The sequence below is a fragment of the Bombina bombina genome, chromosome 11, assembly GCF_027579735.1.
Source record: "Bombina bombina isolate aBomBom1 chromosome 11, aBomBom1.pri, whole genome shotgun sequence".
In the NCBI taxonomy this organism is placed as follows: Eukaryota; Metazoa; Chordata; class Amphibia; order Anura; family Bombinatoridae; genus Bombina; species Bombina bombina.
Genome location: NC_069509.1, coordinates 1,545,859 through 1,566,667, shown reverse-complemented (window position 1 = coordinate 1,566,667; position 20,809 = coordinate 1,545,859). Strand labels below are relative to the sequence as shown.

Genomic DNA, 20,809 nt, shown 5'->3' with positions numbered 1-20,809 from the left:
TTTATAGTACTTAAAAAATTACAGTGCTATATTCTATGAATGCTAATTCAGGAGTTAAACTGGGGCTGCTACATATCCTCCCATATCCTCAAATAATTCAGAGTAGGTATGAAATAGCATAAATATCTAGGAACTGCTAGGCACTGCTAATAGATGTAGCTGAGAATGATAATTTTACAACTACTAAAATATTACAGAGGTGTTGCGGGCAGGCTGTGTTAACCCAACAGAGGTAAACAGTTATGAAAAGCCTTACAAATAATACTATTATGCATTACATAGGTATTATTCTCATTTCAGTCCAACATAAGAATATTCAGCCAGAGCTGTAGGTGCATATGCTAACATGCTTAGTGAATGCTAATCGATTGCAATGTGACTTAGAAGGCTAATGAAGTCGTGAGTGGAACTCTGTTGCAGGGGCACATCAATAAGTTGCAGCCTCATTATACAGCAGGCTTAGTTAAATTAACATACATAGGGGTTAACGAGAGCATAACAAGTAACCAGCTTGAGGATAATCAGAGCGGGAGTCGCTATGTAACTTGAAGCATTCAAACACTCAAAAGTCAACAGACGATATGCTCATAGAAAATAAAGAAGTATAACATTATAAGCAAAAAAGCAAAAGAAACAGAAAACAACCATCCTCTGCTCCTCAAACTAATATGGAGCTTATACTAACGTTTCTATATCATGTCCTCAGATCTGCTTAATTGATCTCATATTAGTACCAGTGAGTCCCCTTGGCCTCCGACATTTCCGGACCTGGTACACATGAGTAGGGCCATAGCTAGTCCTCAGCCCACTCCATGTCGTTCTGCTAGAAAGGTTGTGCGATTGAGGCGGAACCGGCAAACACAGTCCCCGCCACCATGAAAGTCAAGAGTGTCCCAAGAGCCGGGAGCACACAGCAGCGGTGCCGCAAATAAGTAAGTCTCGCTAGTTTCTGTGCCCTCCTTTCTTTCAGCTCTGTCTGGCAGTTTTAGTGTTAGCAACGCTCTTGTCAAGTCTCTCTCGCTGGGCATGTAGCTTGCTTGCCTTGTATGCCGATGTAGTGCTTTTGCTTTAGTAGCCGCCATCTTAGCCGCCTGTAAAGTCCGGGCTTTCAGTTTGTGTATGATCATCCGATCAAAGCCAGTAGCTTGTTTGCTGCGTGTCGGTTTTACAGAGTTAGCCTTCTTAATCAGCATCCGACGCCTCTGTTTTCTTTGAATAGACAGGCATTGCATTCTCTTGTTAATTGCACCCTTTGCAACTTTGCTTGAGATCTTCACATTAGCATGCGCTCCATTGTAAACAATATGGCCATCTCTTGTCAGCCCTTGGGTTATAATCGTGCGCAAGTGACTTTCTAGGGTCCGAAAGTGCTCCACTATTAGCAATCTAATATTGAACCCCCAAGCTTCTACCGCCTCCACACCGGAGGAAGCAGCTCCACTGTGTATCCAGACTGTCATTACTTATCAGGCAGCGATTAGTAGAAAGGTTAACAGAGTGACAGTATGTTAACCGCTTAAGTTGATTGACACAAGAGTAAGAGTTTTTAATCCTGTTACAGGATATCGTAACCCCGGAGTTCGGGGGGGGGGTATTACACGGCAGCCCCAGACCTACGCTCCATAACCTCCACAGGGTCCCCTTCTGTTACTGAACTCAGTGCATGGAGTAATTTGCAAAGGTGGCTTCCAGGGCCATGCAGAAGCTTGTTGCGCAGCTGACTCAAAGAGCGTAGGCAGAAACACTGTCAGAACCTCCACTTTGAAGGTATATCTGTTCTCAGAGATGTATATCTGCTCCAAAACAATAAATAGTATAGATTTTCTATAGTTAAATTGTAAAAATAGGTTCAGAAACAGAGAGCTTCATGAAGACGTGTCTTGCCGCTTTGAGTGTAGGCCGCATTTAGAAGTTTTGATAACCTGGACTCCGTCAGGTAAATTTTCATCTCTACAGAATCTATAAGAGTCCCTAGGAAGGAGACTCTTGTGAGTGGTAATAGAGAACTCTTTTCCACGTTCACCTTCCACCCATGCGACCTCAGAAATGCCAGAACTATCTCTGTATGAGACTTGGCAACTTGAAAACTTGACGCTTGTATCAGTATGTCGTCTAGATACGGAGCCAACGCTATGCCTCGCGGTCTTAGAACCGCCAGAAGTGAGCCCAGAACCTTTGTAAAAATTCTCGGGGCCGTAGCTAACCCGAAGGGAAGAGCTACAAACTGGTAATGCCCGTCTAGAAAAGCAAATCTTAGGTACCGATAATGATCTTTGTGAATCGGTATATGAAGGTAGGCATCCTTTAAGTCCACTGTGGTCATGTACTGACCCTCTTGGATCATGGGTAGGATGGTTCGAATAGTTTCCATTTTGAATGATGGAACTCTTAGGAATTTGTTTAAGATCTTTAAGTCCAAGATTGGTCTGAAGGTTCCCTCTTTCTTGGGAACTACAAACAGATTTGAGTAAAATCCTTGCCCTTGTTCCGTCCGCGGAACTGGGTGGATCACCCCCATTACTAGGAGGTCTTGTACACAGCGTAGAAATGCCTCTTTCTTTAATTGGTTTGCTGATAACCTTGAAAGATGAAATCTCCCTTGTGGAGGAGAAGCTTTGAAGTCCAGAAGATATCCCTGAGATATGATCTCCAACGCCCAGGGATCCTGGACATCTCTTGCCCACGCCTGGGCGAAGAGAGAAAGTCTGCCCCCCACTAGATCCGTTTCCGGATAGGGGGCCATCCCTTCATGCTGTCTTAGGGGCAGTAGTAGGTTTTCTGGCCTGCTTGCCCTTGTTCCAGGACTGGTTATTTTTCCAGGCCTGTCTGTAACGAGCAACAGTTCCTTCCTGTTTTGGAGCGGAGGAAGTTGATGTTGCTCCTGCCTTGAAGTTTCGAAAGGCATGAAAATTAGACTGTTTGGCCTTTGATTTGGCCCTGTCCTGAGGAAGAGTATGACCCTTACCTCCAGTAATGTCAGCGATAATTTCTTTCAAGCCGGGCCCGAATAAGGTTTGCCCCTTGAAAGGAATATTAAGCAATTTAGAAGTCACGTCAGCTGACCAGGATTTAAGCCATAGCGCTCTGCGCGCCTGGATGGCGAATCCGGAGTTCTTAGCCGTTAGTTTAGTTAAATGTACAATGGCATCAGAAACAAATGCATTAGCTAGTCCATAATTTCATCCAATGGAGCTGTGTGAATGGCCTCTTCTAGAGACTCTAACCAGAATGCCGCAGCAGCAGTGACAGGCGCAATGCATGCAAGGGGCTGTAAGATAAAACCTTGTTGAACAAACATTTTCTTAAGGTAACCTTCTAATTTTTTATCCATTGGATCCGAAAAAGCACAACTATCCTCCACCGGGATAGTGGTACGCTTAGCTAAAGTAGAAACTGCTCCCTCCACCTTAGGGACCGTCTGCCATAAGTCCCGTGTAGTGGCGTCTATTGGAAACATTTTCCTAAATATAGGAGGTGGGGAAAAGGGCACACCGGGTCTATCCCACTCCTTGCTAATAATTTCTGTAAGCCTTTTAGGTATAGGAAAAACGTCAGTACACACCGGTACCGCATAGTATCTATCCAGCCTACATAATTTCTCTGGAATTGCAACTGTGTTACAGTCATTCAGAGCCGCTAAAACCTCCCCTAGCAATACACGGAGGTTCTCAAGCTTAAATTTAAAATTAGAGATCTCTGAATCCGGTTTCCCTGGATCAGATCCGTCACCCACAGAATGAAGCTCTCCGTCCTCATGTTCTGCAAACTGTGACGCAGTATCGGACATGGCTCTCAGAGCACCAGCGCGCTCTGTCCTTATCCCAGAGCAATCGCGCTTGCCTCTTAATTCTGGCAATTTAGATAATACTTCTGTCAGGGTATTATTCATAATAGTAGCCATGTCTTGTAAAGTGATTTGTATGGGTGTCTCTGATGTACTTGGCGCCACAATATCACGCGCCTCCTGAGCGGGAGGCGAAGGTACTGACACGTGAGGAGAGTTAGTCGGCATAACTTCCCCCTCGTTGTCTGGTGATAATTCCTTTAAATAATCAAGGTCAGTCTTTATCTGTAAAGTGAAATCAATACATTTAGTACACATATTTCTATGGGGCTCCACACTGGCCTTCAAACATAGTGAACAAACAGATTCAGTGTCAGACATGTTTAAACAGACTAGCAATAAGACTAGCAGACTTGGAAAACACTTTAAAATAAATTTACAAGCAATATATAAAACGCTACTGCGCCTTTAAGAAACACAAAAAAACTGTCACAGTTGAAATAACAATGAACCAAATCAGTTATAGCAACCAAATTTTCACAGTAAATGTATTAAGTTAGCAGAGCATTGCACCCACTTGCAAATGGATGATTAACCCCTTAATAGCCAAAACGGATAGCAAAAGAGAAAAAAACGTTTTTTTAACACAGTCAAGCACACTGTCACAGGTCTGCTGTGACTGATTACCTCCCTCAAAATGACTTTTGAAGTCCCTTGAGCTCTCTACAGACGTCCTGGGTCATGCAGGAAGAAGCAGGAAGACAGACTGAATTTTTACTGCGCAAAAAAGTGCTAAAATAGGCCCCTCCCACTCATTATTACAACAGTGGGAGCCTCAGTTAACTGTTTCTATGCAGAAATATAAGTCAGCCATGTGGAAAAATTCATGCCCCAATAAGTTTTATCACCAATGTACCTCACAAAAACGATTAAACATGCCAGCAAACGTTTTAAACATCCTTTTTTAAAGAGTATGTATCTCTATTGATAAGCCTGATACCAGTCCTTCTACTGCATTTAAGGCTTATTACATTACTTCAGTATTAGTAGCATTTTCTTAGTCAAATTCCATTCCTTAGAAAATTACTTTACTGCATATACATTAATCAGCCTGATACCAGTCGCTTTCACTGCATTTAAGGCTTTACTTACATTACATCGGTATCAGCAGTATTTTCTTAGTCAATTCCATTCCTTAGAAAAATATTTTACTGCACATACCTTATTTGCAGGAGACCCGGCACGCTATTCCCTTTCTGAAGTTACCCCACTCCTCAGAATGTGCGAGAACAGCCAGTGGATCTTAGTTACTTCTGCTAAGATCATAGAAAACGCAGGCAGATTCTTCTTCCAAATACTGCCTGAGAAAAAAACAGCACACTCCGGTGCCATTTAAAAATAACAAACTTTTGATTGAAGAAATAATTAAGTATAAAACACCACACTCCTCTCACAACCTCCATCTATGTTGAGGGTTGCAAGAGAATGACTTGATATGACATGTGAGGGGAGGAGCTATATAGCAGCTCTGCTTTGGGTGATCCTCTTGCAACTTCCTGTTGGGAAGGGAATATATCCCATAAGTAATGGATGACCCGTGGACTGAATACACTTAACAAGAGAAATAAGAGTAAAGTTTTAGTGTCTATAAAACACTGGGAGCTGCCATGTTGTAACTTGTGTTACCTTCTCTGCTGTGGCCAATTAGGGACAGTTATAAATAGGTCACTAGAGTGTGCAGCCAATGGTTGTGCTGGATTTAACAGAGTTCTGCACTTCTATTTCTAACAGGAACTGAAAAGCTCACAATTTCAGAATGGAATTACAGGCAAAGAGGACAAAATAAATAATGAAAGTATATTGCAGAGTTGTTTCATATATACAATTTATCATTTTCTATTACCATCTCAAAGTGTTTAATGTCCCGTTAATGCAGTACAAGTGCATAATTAACAAGTGCATAATAAAAAGACAATGCAATAAAACATACTCTGAATTTCAAATAAGCAGATTTTTTTTTCTTCTAGCAAATGTGTTTTTTTTCCTCCAATTTTCGGGCCCCTGATTCATGTGGCACACAACAGCCAATCACAGACTAGTATACTTTTACCCTGTGAGCTTGTGCACATGCTCAGTAGGAGCTTGTTCCCCAGAAAGTGTAAAAAGACTGTGCAAAATTTGTTAATAGAAGTAAATAAGTGTCTTAAAACTGCTGCTCTATCTGAATCATGAAGTTTAATTTAACTTGAGTGTCCATTTAAGGTAACAAATTTGAAAAGTAAAAAAAAAAAAAAAAAAAAAAAAAAAAAAAGATTGTGATTGAGAACTTTTTGCCCCATAGTATAAATAGGTCTTTTAGCGAGTATCTAAAAACGTGATTGCAGGAAAAAGCAAAAAATGTGATACTATGATCACTATGGAAGGAAGTGGTAATTTCAGCCTAAAAAATGACCAGAAAGGCCTCACCCAATTCCCAAGTGCCTAATATTCACCCTATGCCCCATTAATGTACTATAATCCCTAGTGACTGAGACTCCCCCGTTGTACCATTAATAATGTACTATAATCCCTAGTGACTGAGAATCCCCCGTTGTACCATTAATAATGTACTATAATCCCTAGTGACTGAGAATCCCCCGTTGTACCATTAATAATGTACTATAATCCCTAGTGACTGAGACTCCCCCGTTGTACCATTAATAATGTACTATAATCCCTAGTGACTGAGACTCTCCCATTGTACCATTAATAATGTACTATAATCCCTAGTGACTGAGACTCCCCCGTTGTACCATTAATAATGTACTATAATCCCTAGTGACTGAGACTCCCCCGTTGTACCATTAATAATTTACTATAATCCCTAGTGACTGAGATTTTTTCTGTATACCATCCCAGGTGGCTAAGATTCAACCTATGTACCATTAATGTATCGTCTTCCCAAGTGACTGAGATTCTCCCTATGTACCATTAATGTATCGTCTTCCCAAGTGACTGAGATTCTCCCTATGTACCATTAATGTATTGTCTTGCCAAGTGACTGAGATTCCCCTATGTACCATTAATGTACCATCTTCCCAAGTGACTGAGATTCCCCTATGTACCATTAATGTACCATCTTCCCAAGTGACTGAGATTCCCCCTATGTACCATTAATGTACTGTCTTCCCTAGTGAGTGAGACTCCCCCTATGTACCATTAATGTATCGTCTTCCCAAGTGACTGAGATTCCCCTATGTACCATCTTCCCAAGTGACTGAGATTCCCCCTATGTACGATTTATGTACTGTCTTCCCTCGTGAGTGAGACTCCCCCTATGTATCATTAATGTACTGTCTTCCCAAGTGACTGAGATTCCCCCTATGCACAGTATTCTCAAGTGACTGAGATTTCCCCTATGTACCATTAATGTATTATTTTCCTAATGACTGAGATTCCCTCATGTATCATTAATGTATTGTCTTCCCAAGTGACAGATTCCCCCTATGTACCATTAATGTACCATCTTTCCAAGTGACAGATTCCCCCTATATACCATTAATGTACCCTCTTCCCAGATGACTGAGATTCCCCCTATGTACCATTAATGTACCATCTTCCCAGGTGACTGAGATTTCCCCTATATACCATTAATGTACCATCTTCCCAAGTGAGTAAGATTCCCCCTATATACCATTAATGTACCGTTGTACCAAGTGAGTGAGATTCCACCTATGTAACATTAATGTACCATCATCCCAAGGGAGTGAGATTCACCCTATGTACCATCTTTCCAAGTGAGTCAGATTCCATCTATGTCCCATTATTTGTACCATCTTCCCAAGTGACTGGGACTCCCCCTATGTACTATTAATGTACCATCTTCCCAAGTGACTGAGATTTCCCCTATGTACCATTAATGTATTATCTTCCCTAATGACTGAGATTCCCCCATGTATCATTAATGTATTGTCATCCCAAGTGACTGAGATTCCCCCTATGTACCATTAATGTACCCTCTTCCCGGATGACTGAGATTCCCCCTATATACCATTAATGTACCCTCTTCCCAAGTGACTGAGATTCTCCCTATGTACCATTAATGTATCGTCTTCCCAAGTGACTGAGATTCTCCCTATGTACCATTAATGTATCGTCTTCCCAAGTGACTGAGATTCCCCTATGTACCATTAATGTACCATCTTCCCAAGTGACTGAGATTCCCCCTATGTACCATTAATGTACTGTCTTCCCTAGTGAGTGAGACTCCCCCTATGTACCATTAATGTATCGTCTTCCCAAGTGACTGAGATTCCCCTATGTACCATTAATGTATCGTCTTCCCAAGTGACTGAGATTCCCCTATGTACCATTAATGTACCGTCTTCCCAAGTGACTGAGATTCTCCCTATGTACCATCTTCTCAAGTGACTGAGATTCCCCCTATGTACCATCTTCCCAGGTGACTGAGATTTCCCCTATATACCATTAATGTACCATCTTCCCAAGCGAGTAAGATTCCCCCTATATACCATTAATGTACCGTCGTACCAAGTGACTGAGATTTCACCTATGTAAAATTAATGTACCATCTTCCCAAGGGAGTGAGATTCACCCTATGTACCATCTTTCCAAGTGAGTCAGATTCCATCTATGTCCCATTATTTGTACCATCTTCCCAAGTGACTGGGACTCCCCCTATGTACTATTAATGTACCATCTTCCCAAGTGACTGAGATTTCCCCTATGTACCATTAATGTATTGTCATCCCAAGTGACTGAGATTCCCCCTATGTACCATTAATGTACCCTCTTCCCGGATGACTGAGATTCCCCCTATATACCATTAATGTACCCTCTTCCCAAGTGACTGAGATTCCCCTATGTACCATTAATGTACCCTCTACCCAGATGACTGAGATTCCCCCTATGTCCCATTAATGTACCATCTTCCCAAGTGACTGAGATTCCCCTATGTACCATTAATGTACTGTCAGAGTATATGAATATCATGATGAATATTACATGTGTATACATATATATATATATATATATATATATATATATATATGTGTATATTTTATACACTGTATATGTTAGATGAGACCTCAGGATTAATTGAACATGAGTTTGTTGAACACAGCTTTTAATCCACCGTGGTCCCAACCCCCTACCATATGGGTTAGCTGGGTGAATACACGTTTATCAGGATTGAGAATCAGCATAGCTTGTGAAGAACCACCTCCTGTTGTGTAAAACATACAAACATTTTTTTTTTCCCTACTCATTTGACTATATATGCAGAGTTTTATAACTCCAGGACATTTGGTGAGAGAAAAGAATGTGTTCAAGGACCCCTCTGGAATTTGTCACCTAAGTTTTGTGATTTCAAAGTAAGATGTGTTGCAAATACACAGCTAGGGGGAAGGTGACACAGTTAGAGTTGGATGCATTTTGCAAAGGGAACAATGCCAGTTTTCCATGTATGTTTGGAATGATTCATGATATATATATATTGAAATTAAGCACATTGTATTAGGTGGATGATTGCTGCAGGGGATATTTATATAGGAAATAAATTCAGAATTAGTATAGATTGAATGACCATTTTGATAATCCCTTATTTGAAGTGCATATATATATATATATATATATATATATATATATATATATATATATGTTTTGAAAACATAAAAGATCTTACTTAGCCTCTGTTTTTAAGAATATAAATAAATATTTGTGGACCTATAAGTAAATGATTAATAATACTTGGACCATAGACATATGAATGCTTAAACCATTTCCGATAATTGTTTCCATTTCTATTGCAGGCATCAATTCATATATGCAGAAATTGTCGGAGACATAGAACATATTATATCACATGAAAACATATATAACAGGATATATAAATGCATTTTAAGCTAATAATTAGCAGTTATTAAATTGCCTTAATATAATAAAATGTTAATATAACATTTGATATCAAAATGACCAGAGAGGTGATATAGATTTGCCTCATCTATGATTGATATTCTGAGGGGTTCATGCAAGAAATTATGGCAGTTATTACATAGTTTAAAGAAATATTTCACTGTCTAAAAATGTTTAGAAATGTTAAGGAGGAATTTGTTTTTGCTGCCTGCTGCCACCGAAGGGCCGATACCGGTATAGCAGTTGTAATTTAACTGCTTAAAGGATGCGTTTCCATGGTGACCAAGGGCCAATCCAAATAGACATCCCACCTAACCAATTGGATGGTCAGATCTCGTAGGGCCACTCCCATGGTTTCATCAATGAATGAAAAAGTTATTTAAGTGAACGCATGAAGGAGAAAGGGACAGATTTTGCTGACTTGAATGATACATTGCTGGGCGTCCAAAATACACTCATTCTAAACAAGCTGATCTACCTTCTTCTCAGTGATTGCAAAAATTTACTTATATATTTTCTGAGATGAAACAAGGAATCCTTGGTAACTGAACTATCTATTTTGGTAACGTATATATATATATATATATATATATATATATATATATATATATATATATATATATATATATATATATATATATATATATATATATATATATATATATATATATATATAAAGAAAGAGGGTTGAAATTAATATTTTAACACAGATATATGCATAATAGCTGTAGTTTATATTCAGTCTGTATATTGTTAAACAAATCCTTGCTACTAAATTATTTTATCTGTACAACTATAGAGTGATAACTCAGAATTGGGTTTTTACATAAATAATATATACAATTTCTGATTTTTTTAATAGAAGTGTATATTGTACTATTGCTTAAATTAACACTGTAAATCATATTGCTGAATGTTTGTAACTGCTATTTTAGGTCTCATTGTAATATTTTAAATGCAGCTCTGAATGAAAGATTGGTTTCAAAGTAAATTGGCATGAGCTTTGCATAGCATATTTTAAATAGTTTTTGTTTTAAACGCATATAATATTGACTCATATTCTAATCATTACAAATATTTACGTATCAACATGTTCATAGTTATTTACTAATAATAAAGAATTCAGATATTTAGATTAATTTTATTGTCTTAGCAAATGTATGTTTGATTGCAGGTTTAGTTTAAAGGAAGATTGTTAAATATATTCCCTGCCATATACTTACACATTGTTTAGAGAATACTGCTAAGATTTTCATAAATATACTGACAGTACCATCTTCCCAAGTGACTGAGATTCCCCCTATGTACCATTAATGTACCATCTTCCCAAGGGAGTGAGATTCCCCCTATGTACCATCTTTCAAAGTGAGTGAGATTCCCCCTATGTCCCATTATTTGTACCATCTTCCCAAGTGACAGACTCCCCCTATGTACTATTAATATACCATCTTCCCAATTGACTGAGATTCCCCCTATGTACCATTAACGTACCATCCTCCTAAGTGACGGAGGTTCCCCCTATGTACCATTAATGTACAGTATTCTCAAGTGACTGAGATTCCCCCTATGTACCATTAATGTACCATCTTCCCAAGGGAGTGAGATTCCCCCTATGTACCATCTTTCAAAGTGAGTGAGATTCCCCCTATGTCCCATTATTTGTACCATCTTCCCAAGTGACAGACTCCCCCCTATGTACTATTAATATACCATCTTCCCAAGTGACAGACTCCCCCTATGTACTATTAATATACCATCTTCCCAAGTGACAGACTCCCCCTATGTACTATTAATATACCATCTTCCCAAGTGACTGAGATTCTCCCTTTGTACCATTAATGTACAAGTCTTCCCAAGTGACTGAGATTCCCCCTATGTACCATTAATGTACCGTCTTCCCTAGTGACTGAGATTCCCCCTATGTACCATTAATATACCATCTTCCCAAGTGACTGAGATTCCCCCCTATGTACCATCTTTCCAAGTGACTGAGATTCCCCCCTATATACCATCTTTCCAAGTGACTGAGATTCCCCCCTATATACCATTAATGTACCCTCTTCCCAAGTGACTGAAATTCCCCTCTGTACCATTAATGTACCATCTTCCCAAGTGACTGAGATTCTCCCTATGTAACAATGTACCATCTTTACATATACAACCAAAGACAGTTGCAAAAAAAAGTGTACACTTAACAGCACTCAATCCCACAATATTAAATTATAGGTATAGCGTGGTGTATATGTGAAAAAAATAACAATTTAAAACATTAAACTTTAATAGGTATTTAATAAAAATGGGCACACTTTAAAAACACTAGAGAACTAATGGTTGTTACTAGTTAATTCGCCTGAAAAAGTATCAGACCAAGTTAAATTGTAATGTGAATTAGTCAGATATATTATGAGATCAATCAAGGTCTTGGATATGTGATATATTTATATTGTATAGTGTCTCACAATGGATGAGATATTAAGTAAGCAAAAAAATTTTGTTGCAAACAGTAAAGCCAAGTTTCATTCATTCGGTACCTATTGGGTAACATAATTTATGTAAGAATTTACCTGATAAATTCATTTCTTTCATATTGGCAAGAGTCCATGAGCTAGTGACGTATGGTATATACATTCCTACCAGGAGGGGCAAAGTTTCCCAAACCTCAAAATGCCTATAAATACACCCCCCACAACACCCACAATTCAGTTTAACGAATAGCCAAGAAGTGGGGTGATAAGAAAGGAGCGAAAGCATCAACAAGGAATTGGAATAATTGTGCTTTATACAAAAAATCATAACCACCATAAAAAGGGTGGGTCTCATGGACTCTTGCCAATATGAAAGAAATGAATTTATCAGGTAAGTTCTTACATAAATTATGTTCTCTTTAATGTAAATGGCAAGAGTCCATGAGCTAGTGACGTATGGGATAGCAAATACCCAAGATGTGGCACTCCACGCAAGAGTCACTAGAGAGGGAGGGATAAAAATAAAGACAGCCAATTCTGCTGAAAAATTAATCCACAACCCAAATCAAAAGTTTTAATCTTATAATGAAAAAAACTGAAAATATAAGCAGAAGAATCAAACTGAAACAGCTGCCTGAAGTACTTTTCTACCAAAAACTGCTTCAGAAGAAGAAAAGACATCAAAATGGTAGAATTTAGTAAAAGTATGCAAAGAAGACCAAGTTGCTGCTTTGCAAATCTGATCAACATAAGCTTCATTCCTAAAAGCCCAGGAAGTAGAAACTGACCTAGCAGAATGAGCCGTAATCCTCTGAGGCGGGGATTTACCCGACTCCAAATAAGCATGATGAATCAAAGACTTTAACCAAGATGCCAGAGAAATGGCAGAAGCCTTCTGACCTTTCCTAGAACCAGAAAAGATAACAAATAGACTAGAAGTCTTTCTGAAATCTTTAGTAGCTTCAGCATAAGATTTCAAAGCTCTTACCACATCCAAAGAATGTAAAGATCTCTCCAGAGAATTCTTAGGATTAGGACACAATGAAGGGACAACAATTTCTCTACTAATGTTGATGGAATTCATAACCTTAGGTAAAAATTTAAATGAAGTCCGCAAGACCGCCTTATTCTGATGAAAAAAATCAGAAAAGGAGACTCACGAGAAAGAGCAGATAATTCAGAAACTCTTCTAGCAGAAGAGATGGCCAAAAGGAACAATACTTTCCAAGAAAGTAATTTAATGTCCAGAGAATGCATAGGCTCAAACGGAGGAGCCTGTAAAGCTTTCAAAACCAAATTAAGACTCCAAGGAGGAGAAATTGATTTAATGACAGGCTTAATACGAACCAAAGCCTGTACAAAACAATGAATATCAGGAAGATTAGCAATTTTTCTGTGAAACAGAACAGAAAGAGCAGAGATTTGTCCTTTCAAGGAACTTGCAGACAAACCCTCATCTAAACCATCCTGAAGAAACTGTAAAATTCTAGGAATTCTAAAAGAATGCCAAGAGAATTTATGAGAACACCATGAAATGTAAGTCTTCCAAACTCGATAATAAATCTTTCTAGACACAGATTTACGAGCCTGCAACATAGTATTAATCACTGAGTCAGAGAAACCTATATGACTAAGCACTAAGCGTTCAATCTCCATACCTTCAAATTTAATGATTTGAGATCCTGATGGAAAAAAGGGCCTTGAGATAGAAGGTCTGGCCTTAACGGAAGTGGCCAAGGTTGGCAACTGGACATCCGAACAAGATCTGCATACCAAAACCTGTGTGGCCATACTGGAGCCACCAGCAGTACAAACGAACGCTCCATTATGATTTTGGAAATCACTCTTGGAAGAAGAACTAGAGGCGGAAAGATATAAGCAGGTTGATAACTCCAAGGAAGTGTCAACGCATCCACTGCTTCCGCCTGAGGATCCCTGGACCTGGACAGATACCTGGGAAGTTTCCTGTTTAGATGAGAAGCCATCAGATCTATTTCTGGAAGCCCCCACATCTGAACAATCTGAAAAAACACATCTGGGTGAAGAGACCACTCTCCCGGATGTAAAGTCTGGCGACTGAGATAATCCGCTTCCCAATTGTCTATACCTGGGATATGGACTACAGAAATTAGACAGGAGCTGGATTCTGCCCAAGCAAGTATCCGAGATACTTCTTTCATAGCTTGAGGACTGAGTCCCACCTTGATGATTGACATATGCCACGGTTGTGACATTGTCTGTCTGAAAACAAATAAACTGTTCTTTCTTCAGAAGAGGCCAAAACTGAAGAGCTCTGAGAATCGCACGGAGTTCCAAAATATTGATTGGTAATCTCGCCTCTTGAGATTTCCAAACCCCCTGCGCTGTCAGAGATCCCCAGACAGCTCCCCAACCTGAAAGACTCGCATCTGTTGTGATCACAGTCCAGGTTGGACGAACAAAAAAGAGGCCCCCTGAACTAAACGATGGTGATCTAACCACCAAGTCAGAGATAGTCGAACTTTGGGATTTAGGATATTAATTGTGATATCCTTGTATAATTCCTGCATCACTGATTCAGCATACAAAGCTGAAGAGGTATCATGTGAAAACGAGCAAAAGGGATAGCGTCCGATGCTGCAATCATGAGACCTAAAACCTCCATGCACATAGCTACTGAAGGGAATGATTGAAACTGAAGGTTCCGACAAGCTGCAACCAATTTCAGACGTCTCTTGTCTGTTAGAGACAAAGTCATGGATACTGAATCTATTTGGAAATCTAAAAAGGTTACCCTTGTCTGAGGAGTCAAAGAACTTTTTGGTAAATTGATCCTCCAACCATGTTTTTGAAGTAACAACACTAGTTGATTCGCGTGAGATTCTGCAGAACGTAAAGACTGAGCAAGTACCAAGATATCGTCCAAATAAGGAAACACTGCAATACCCCGCTCTCTTATTACAGATAGTAGGGCACCGAGAACCTTTGAAAAGATCCTTGGAGCTGTCGCTAGGCCAAAAGGAAGAGCAACTAATTGGTAATGCTGGTCTAGAAAAGAGAATCTCAGGAACCGATAGTGATCTGGATGAATCGGAATATGAAGATATGCATCCTGTAAGTCTATTGTGGACATATAATGCCCTTGCTGAACAAAAGGCAGAATAGTCCTTATAGTCAGCATTTTGACTGTTGGAATTCTCATGTAATGGTTCAAAATTTTTAGATCCAGAACTGGTCTGAAAGAATTCTCCTTCTTTGGGACAATGAACAGATTTGAATAAAACCCCAGACCCCGTTCCTGAACAGGAACTAGCACAATTACCCCAGATACCTCCAGGTCTGAAACACACTTCAGGAAAGCCTGAGCCTTTTCTGGGTTCACTGGAATGCGTGAGAGAAAGAAACTTCTCACAGGCGGTCTTACTTTGAAACCTATTCTGTACCCTTGAGAAACAATGTTCTGAATCCAATGATTTTGGATTGAATTGATCCAAACATCCTTGAAGAATTTTAATCTGCCCCCTACCAGCTGAGCTGGAATGAGGGCCACACATTCATGCAGACTTTGGGGCTGATTTAGACCTTTTAAATGGCTTGGATTTATTCCAGACTGAAGAAGGCTTCCAATTGGAAACCGTTCCCTTAGGGGAAGGATCAGGTTTCTGTTCCTTATTTTGTCGAAAGGAACGAAAACGATTAGCAGCCTTAAATTTACCCTTAGATTTTTTTATCCTGAGGCAAAAAAGCTCCCTTCCCCTCAGTGACAATTGAAATAATTGAATCCAATTGAGAACCAAATAATTTATTACCTTGGAAAGAGAGAGATAGCAAAGTTGATTTAGAAGTCATATCAGTATTCCAAGATTTAAGCCATAAAGCTCTTCTAGCAAATATAGCTAAAGACATATATCTGACATCAATTCTGATGATATCAAAAAATGGCATCACAAATGAAATTATTAGCATGTTGAATTAACTTAACAATGCTATACACATTATGATCTGATACTTGTTGCGCTAGGGTTTCCAACCAAAAAGTTGAAGCAGCTGCAACATCAGCCAAAGAAATACCAGGCCTAAGAAGATGACCTGAACATAAATAAGCTTTCCTTAGCTAAGATTCAAGTTTCCTATCTAAAGGATCTTTAAAAGAAGTACTATCTGCTGTAGGAATAGTAGTACATTTAGCAAGAGTAGAGATGGCCCCATCAACTTTGGGGATTTTTTCCCAAAACTTCAATCTATCAGACGGCAAAGGGTACAGTTTCTTAAACCTTGAAGGAGGATTAAATGAAGTACCCAAACTATTCCATTCCCTAGAAATTACATCTGAAATAGCACCAGGAACTGGAAAACCTCTGGAATAACTACATGAGGTTTAAAAACTGAATTTAAACGTTTACTGGTTTTAATATCAAGAGGACTAGTCTCCTCTATATCTAATGCAATCAACACCTCTTTCAATAAGGAACGAATATACTCCATTTTAAATAAGTATGAAGATTTGTCAGTGTCTGTAAGGGATCCTGTATCTTTAACTGCCTACAAATCTTATTGGTTTCTCCTCCTTTAAATTGCCTAAGCAACATTGCTTAGTTATTCTAATTGTTCCCACTGTGAACACCTGTGAACCAAGCCACACTTCCCAACACATGAGAAGGATCTCATCTCTACCACGGATATTTCACTACTACAGCTGGATAATTTAAACCGGACTCAACTAAATTTTGACACTCATTCCAACACTACAAAGTGTAGTTCAAATACCTGGCATTTACTGCTCATTTTCAAAGGTAAAACATCTACAAGTTGTTAAAAGCTGTTTACCTTCTAATCCTCTCGTTTTCAGTCTGGACTACATTTCCCAGAAGCCTCTACCACATCATTGCGGTTACTTCCGGTTTGGCAATCTGCAGCAGCTCAAGCTGATCTCTCTCACTTTCAGACCGGAACGGATTCCTAACTCCCAGTTCACTGAATTAAGGTACTTGAACTGTAAGAGCTTCATTAACTTTACACTACAAAACCCCATCAAGATTAATCAGTTATCCTGTATAAATTCTAATATATATAACAGGGAATAGTTTAACCTGAACTAGTTATTCAACCTTGATTCTTTTCTCTATTATAACATACTTGTATTAACTCTTGATTGTCCAGCTTCTCTATAACCAGATAAGTTCTATTGGGTTATTTAATTCAAAATCATTCTATAATATACTCACCACTAAATCTGTGATTACCTTATTATATTGGGTAATTGAATTCTGTGGTGGAACAAACCTATTTTTCTATATATACTGTTGTGGTTTCCTTAAAGAGATATTGCATAATACTTCTGTTTATTTACAAAGCTGACTACTTAATAAAGAACCTCCTTTAATATCTGTAAATTGAGTTCCTTAAAGGTCCAGCCTTACAATGTCAATATCTGAGGCAGAATCTTCTGAACCAGATAGATCCTCATCAGAGATAGATAAATCAGAATGTTGTCGGTCATTTACAAATTCATCAATTTTATGAGAAGTTTTAAAAGACCTTTTACGTTTATTAGAAGGTGGTATGACAGACAAAGCTTTCTGAATAGAATTAGAAACAAATTCTCTCACATTAACAGGAATATCCTGAGCATTAGATGTTGAAGGAATAACAACAGGTAATGGATTACTACTAATGGAAATATTTTCTGCATGTAAAAGTTTGTCATGATAACTATCACAAACTACAGCCGGAGGAACAGTTACCACAAGTTTACAACAAATGCACTTAGCTTTGGTAGAACCGACATTAGGCAGCAGGATTCCAATAGTGGATTCTGAAACAGAATCAGATTGAGACATCTTGCAATATGTAAGATAAAGGAAAAAAACATACTTACCAAAAGACACTCATCTACATAAAGTAGATAGCCAAACCAGTACTGAAACGAGAATCAGCAGAGGTAATGGTATATAAGAGTATATCGTCGATCTGAAAAGGGAGGTAGGAGATGAATCTCTACGACCGATAACAGAGAACCTGTGAAATAGATCCCCGTTAGGATGGCCATTGCATTCAATAGGTAATACTCCCTTCACATCCCTCTGTCATTCACTGCACTCTGAGAGGAACCGGGCTTCAGCATGCTGAGAAGCGCATATCAACGTAGAAATCTAGCACAAACTTACTTCACCACCTCCATAGGAGGCAAAGTTTGTAAAACTGAATTGTGGGTGTGGTGGGGGTGTATTTATAGGCATTTTGAGGTTTGGGAAACTTTTGGCTACATGAAAGAAATTAGTGTAAATCCACATTCTGTTATTTCACCTACATTTTAAGGTGAGAAGAATATAACTCATAGGCCCTGTTCTGTTGTATCAGATTGAAATTGAGACAATGTCTCCTTACTGAGCATCGTTCAGAGGCTACTATTGCATTGCTGTTGTGAACATATGTAATCCAATGTCTCCAGTACTATGTGGTTTACTCATATGGTTATGCAAATAACTGAGGCTGTCAATATACAGCCTAAGTAATCAATTATTATATATGAACTGATGACAAATTGTAGAAAGGTCACAACAGTATAGGAAAAATTATCACATAAAAAATAGTATCACTAAAAGACTTTGTATCCAAGGATTTACTGTTTGGATAGCTATGATTATAAATTGTATAGGAACTAAATAATAATATAGTTGTAGAATTTCCAACGTGGGTACTATCTAATAATGCACCTTATGATTTAACAAAAGAAATGAGGTAATGGAGACATTACCTATGCATTGCAGTAATATTGATGTTTAAATGATTACTGAGATGTTAGATCGTATGAAGGTATTTGACCCGTAATGGTTATAACTAAACAGTAATTGTCTCCGTAAAGATGAATGCAGTGGTAACACAGTAAAATATTATGTTTAGATTACAGCTCTATTGATGTAACTCATAACACCTGTATTAGATCGATAATCATATTATAACTGAACGGTAATTATTTCTATAAAAAATTACTACAGTAGCGCGGCAGTGTAATATTCAGTGAAATAGTATTTGTGATTTATCTTGCGGCTCGGTCAATCTGAGCATACCACTAGTTGTGACCGTGGAAATAGTTAACTGTTTATCAGAACGTAACGATCATAACCTTTCGTTCAAATGTTATCATAGTACTCCTATAGTTGTTGGTTGTACATATATTCAATCAGTACCCACTAGTATTTATTTCCTGTCTGTAAAAGTATACACACCAGTGTTATTGTTTAACCGTTTGTGCTCTGTAGTGGGTACATGGATATTTAGTACCAAATAATTACGCTTGAAATATTACAACAAAAAGATATTAGTCCCCGGTCCATCCAAAGATAAGAGTGTACTAAGTTAAATTTCAAATTAATTATATAAGTAGCTCCGGAGAAATAAAAATTATACAATTATCAACCAATACGAGACCTTTGGTCTCAGTGTGTTATAGCAGGAGTCACGCTCCCAAGTAAAGTTCTCAATCTGACTAATCTGAGTATACATTCAACGTCAGCTCAGATATCAATTGTTAACAACCTAATAGTTCTACTGAGGGGTCCCAATTCCCCCTACTCCTGACATGTTTCGCCGGACACACCGGCTTTTTCGAAGGCCTGTATGTACACAGCACCTGTGGGCCATAACTACTGTTAATAAGGCCAACCTTATATTACTATTAGCCCATCCCTAAATATCTTTAGTAGTGCTTTAACACCCCTTTTCTTGAACAATGTACCATCTTCTCAAAAGACTGAGATTCCCCCATGTTTCCAAGTCAGTGAGATTCCCCCTATGTCCCATTATTTGTACCTTTTTCCCAAGTGACTGAGACTCCCCCTATGTACCATTAATGTACCATCTTCCCAAGTGACTGAGATTCCCCCTATGAACCATTAATATACCATCTTCTCAAGTGACCGAGATTCCCCCTATGTACCATTAATGTACACTATTCCCAAGTGACTGAGATTTCCCCTATGTACCATTAATGTACCCTCTTCCCAAGTGACTGAGATTCCCCCTATGTAACATTAATGTACCATCGTTCCAAGTGACTGAGATTCCCCCTGTGCCCCATCTTCACATATGTCTGACATTAACTTTCTGTCTCATTTTAATTTCAAATCTATCAAGACTTCCGAATAAATCACTTTTAAGAAAAGTGTCTAAGAGACGTCAGGTAAATTAGATGGGAAAAAGAAAAAAATAAACACAAAAGGGAGAGAGACCTTGTTAAGGCTTGACAAAGAGAGACTTTTCTTCCTTGTTCCAAGATCAGTGACTCTCACCTTTAATTCTGTGGATACATCGCGTGGCCAGCGCACAGGTTGGTTGGTAATAATGCTGACCAACTGAAAGATGCTGTGCGTATAGAATGGAGGCGTTCCAACCATCAGCTCATACACAATACAGCCAAGAGCCCAGAGATCTGAACGGTGATCATATGGGCGTTCTTGAACCAGTTCTGGAGACATGTACAAGGGGGTCCCTTTAATGGAGCGTACCACAAGTGTATCTAGACTTAATTCCCGGGCAAACCTAAGAGACAGAAAAACAAAAACACACCATTCTCTTAGTATAGCACAGCACAAAGATACGGACCAGTGGACCAAGGAAGGCCGGCAACACAATTGTTTGGTTACTATTTGGATCTAAATTGCAATAA

General features: G+C 38.7%; 1 protein-coding gene across 1 annotated transcript in view; it reads right to left on the bottom strand.

Moving 5' to 3' along the window:
* The window catches only part of STK36 (serine/threonine kinase 36), a 707,870-nt gene that overhangs the window by 612,831 nt on the left and 74,230 nt on the right, over positions 1-20,809 (bottom strand). Inside the window, exon 6 of the mRNA XM_053694813.1 lies at positions 20,433-20,682. Coding sequence (XP_053550788.1) covers positions 20,433-20,682 — 250 coding nt within the window. The remainder of the gene's footprint in view (positions 1-20,432; positions 20,683-20,809) is intronic.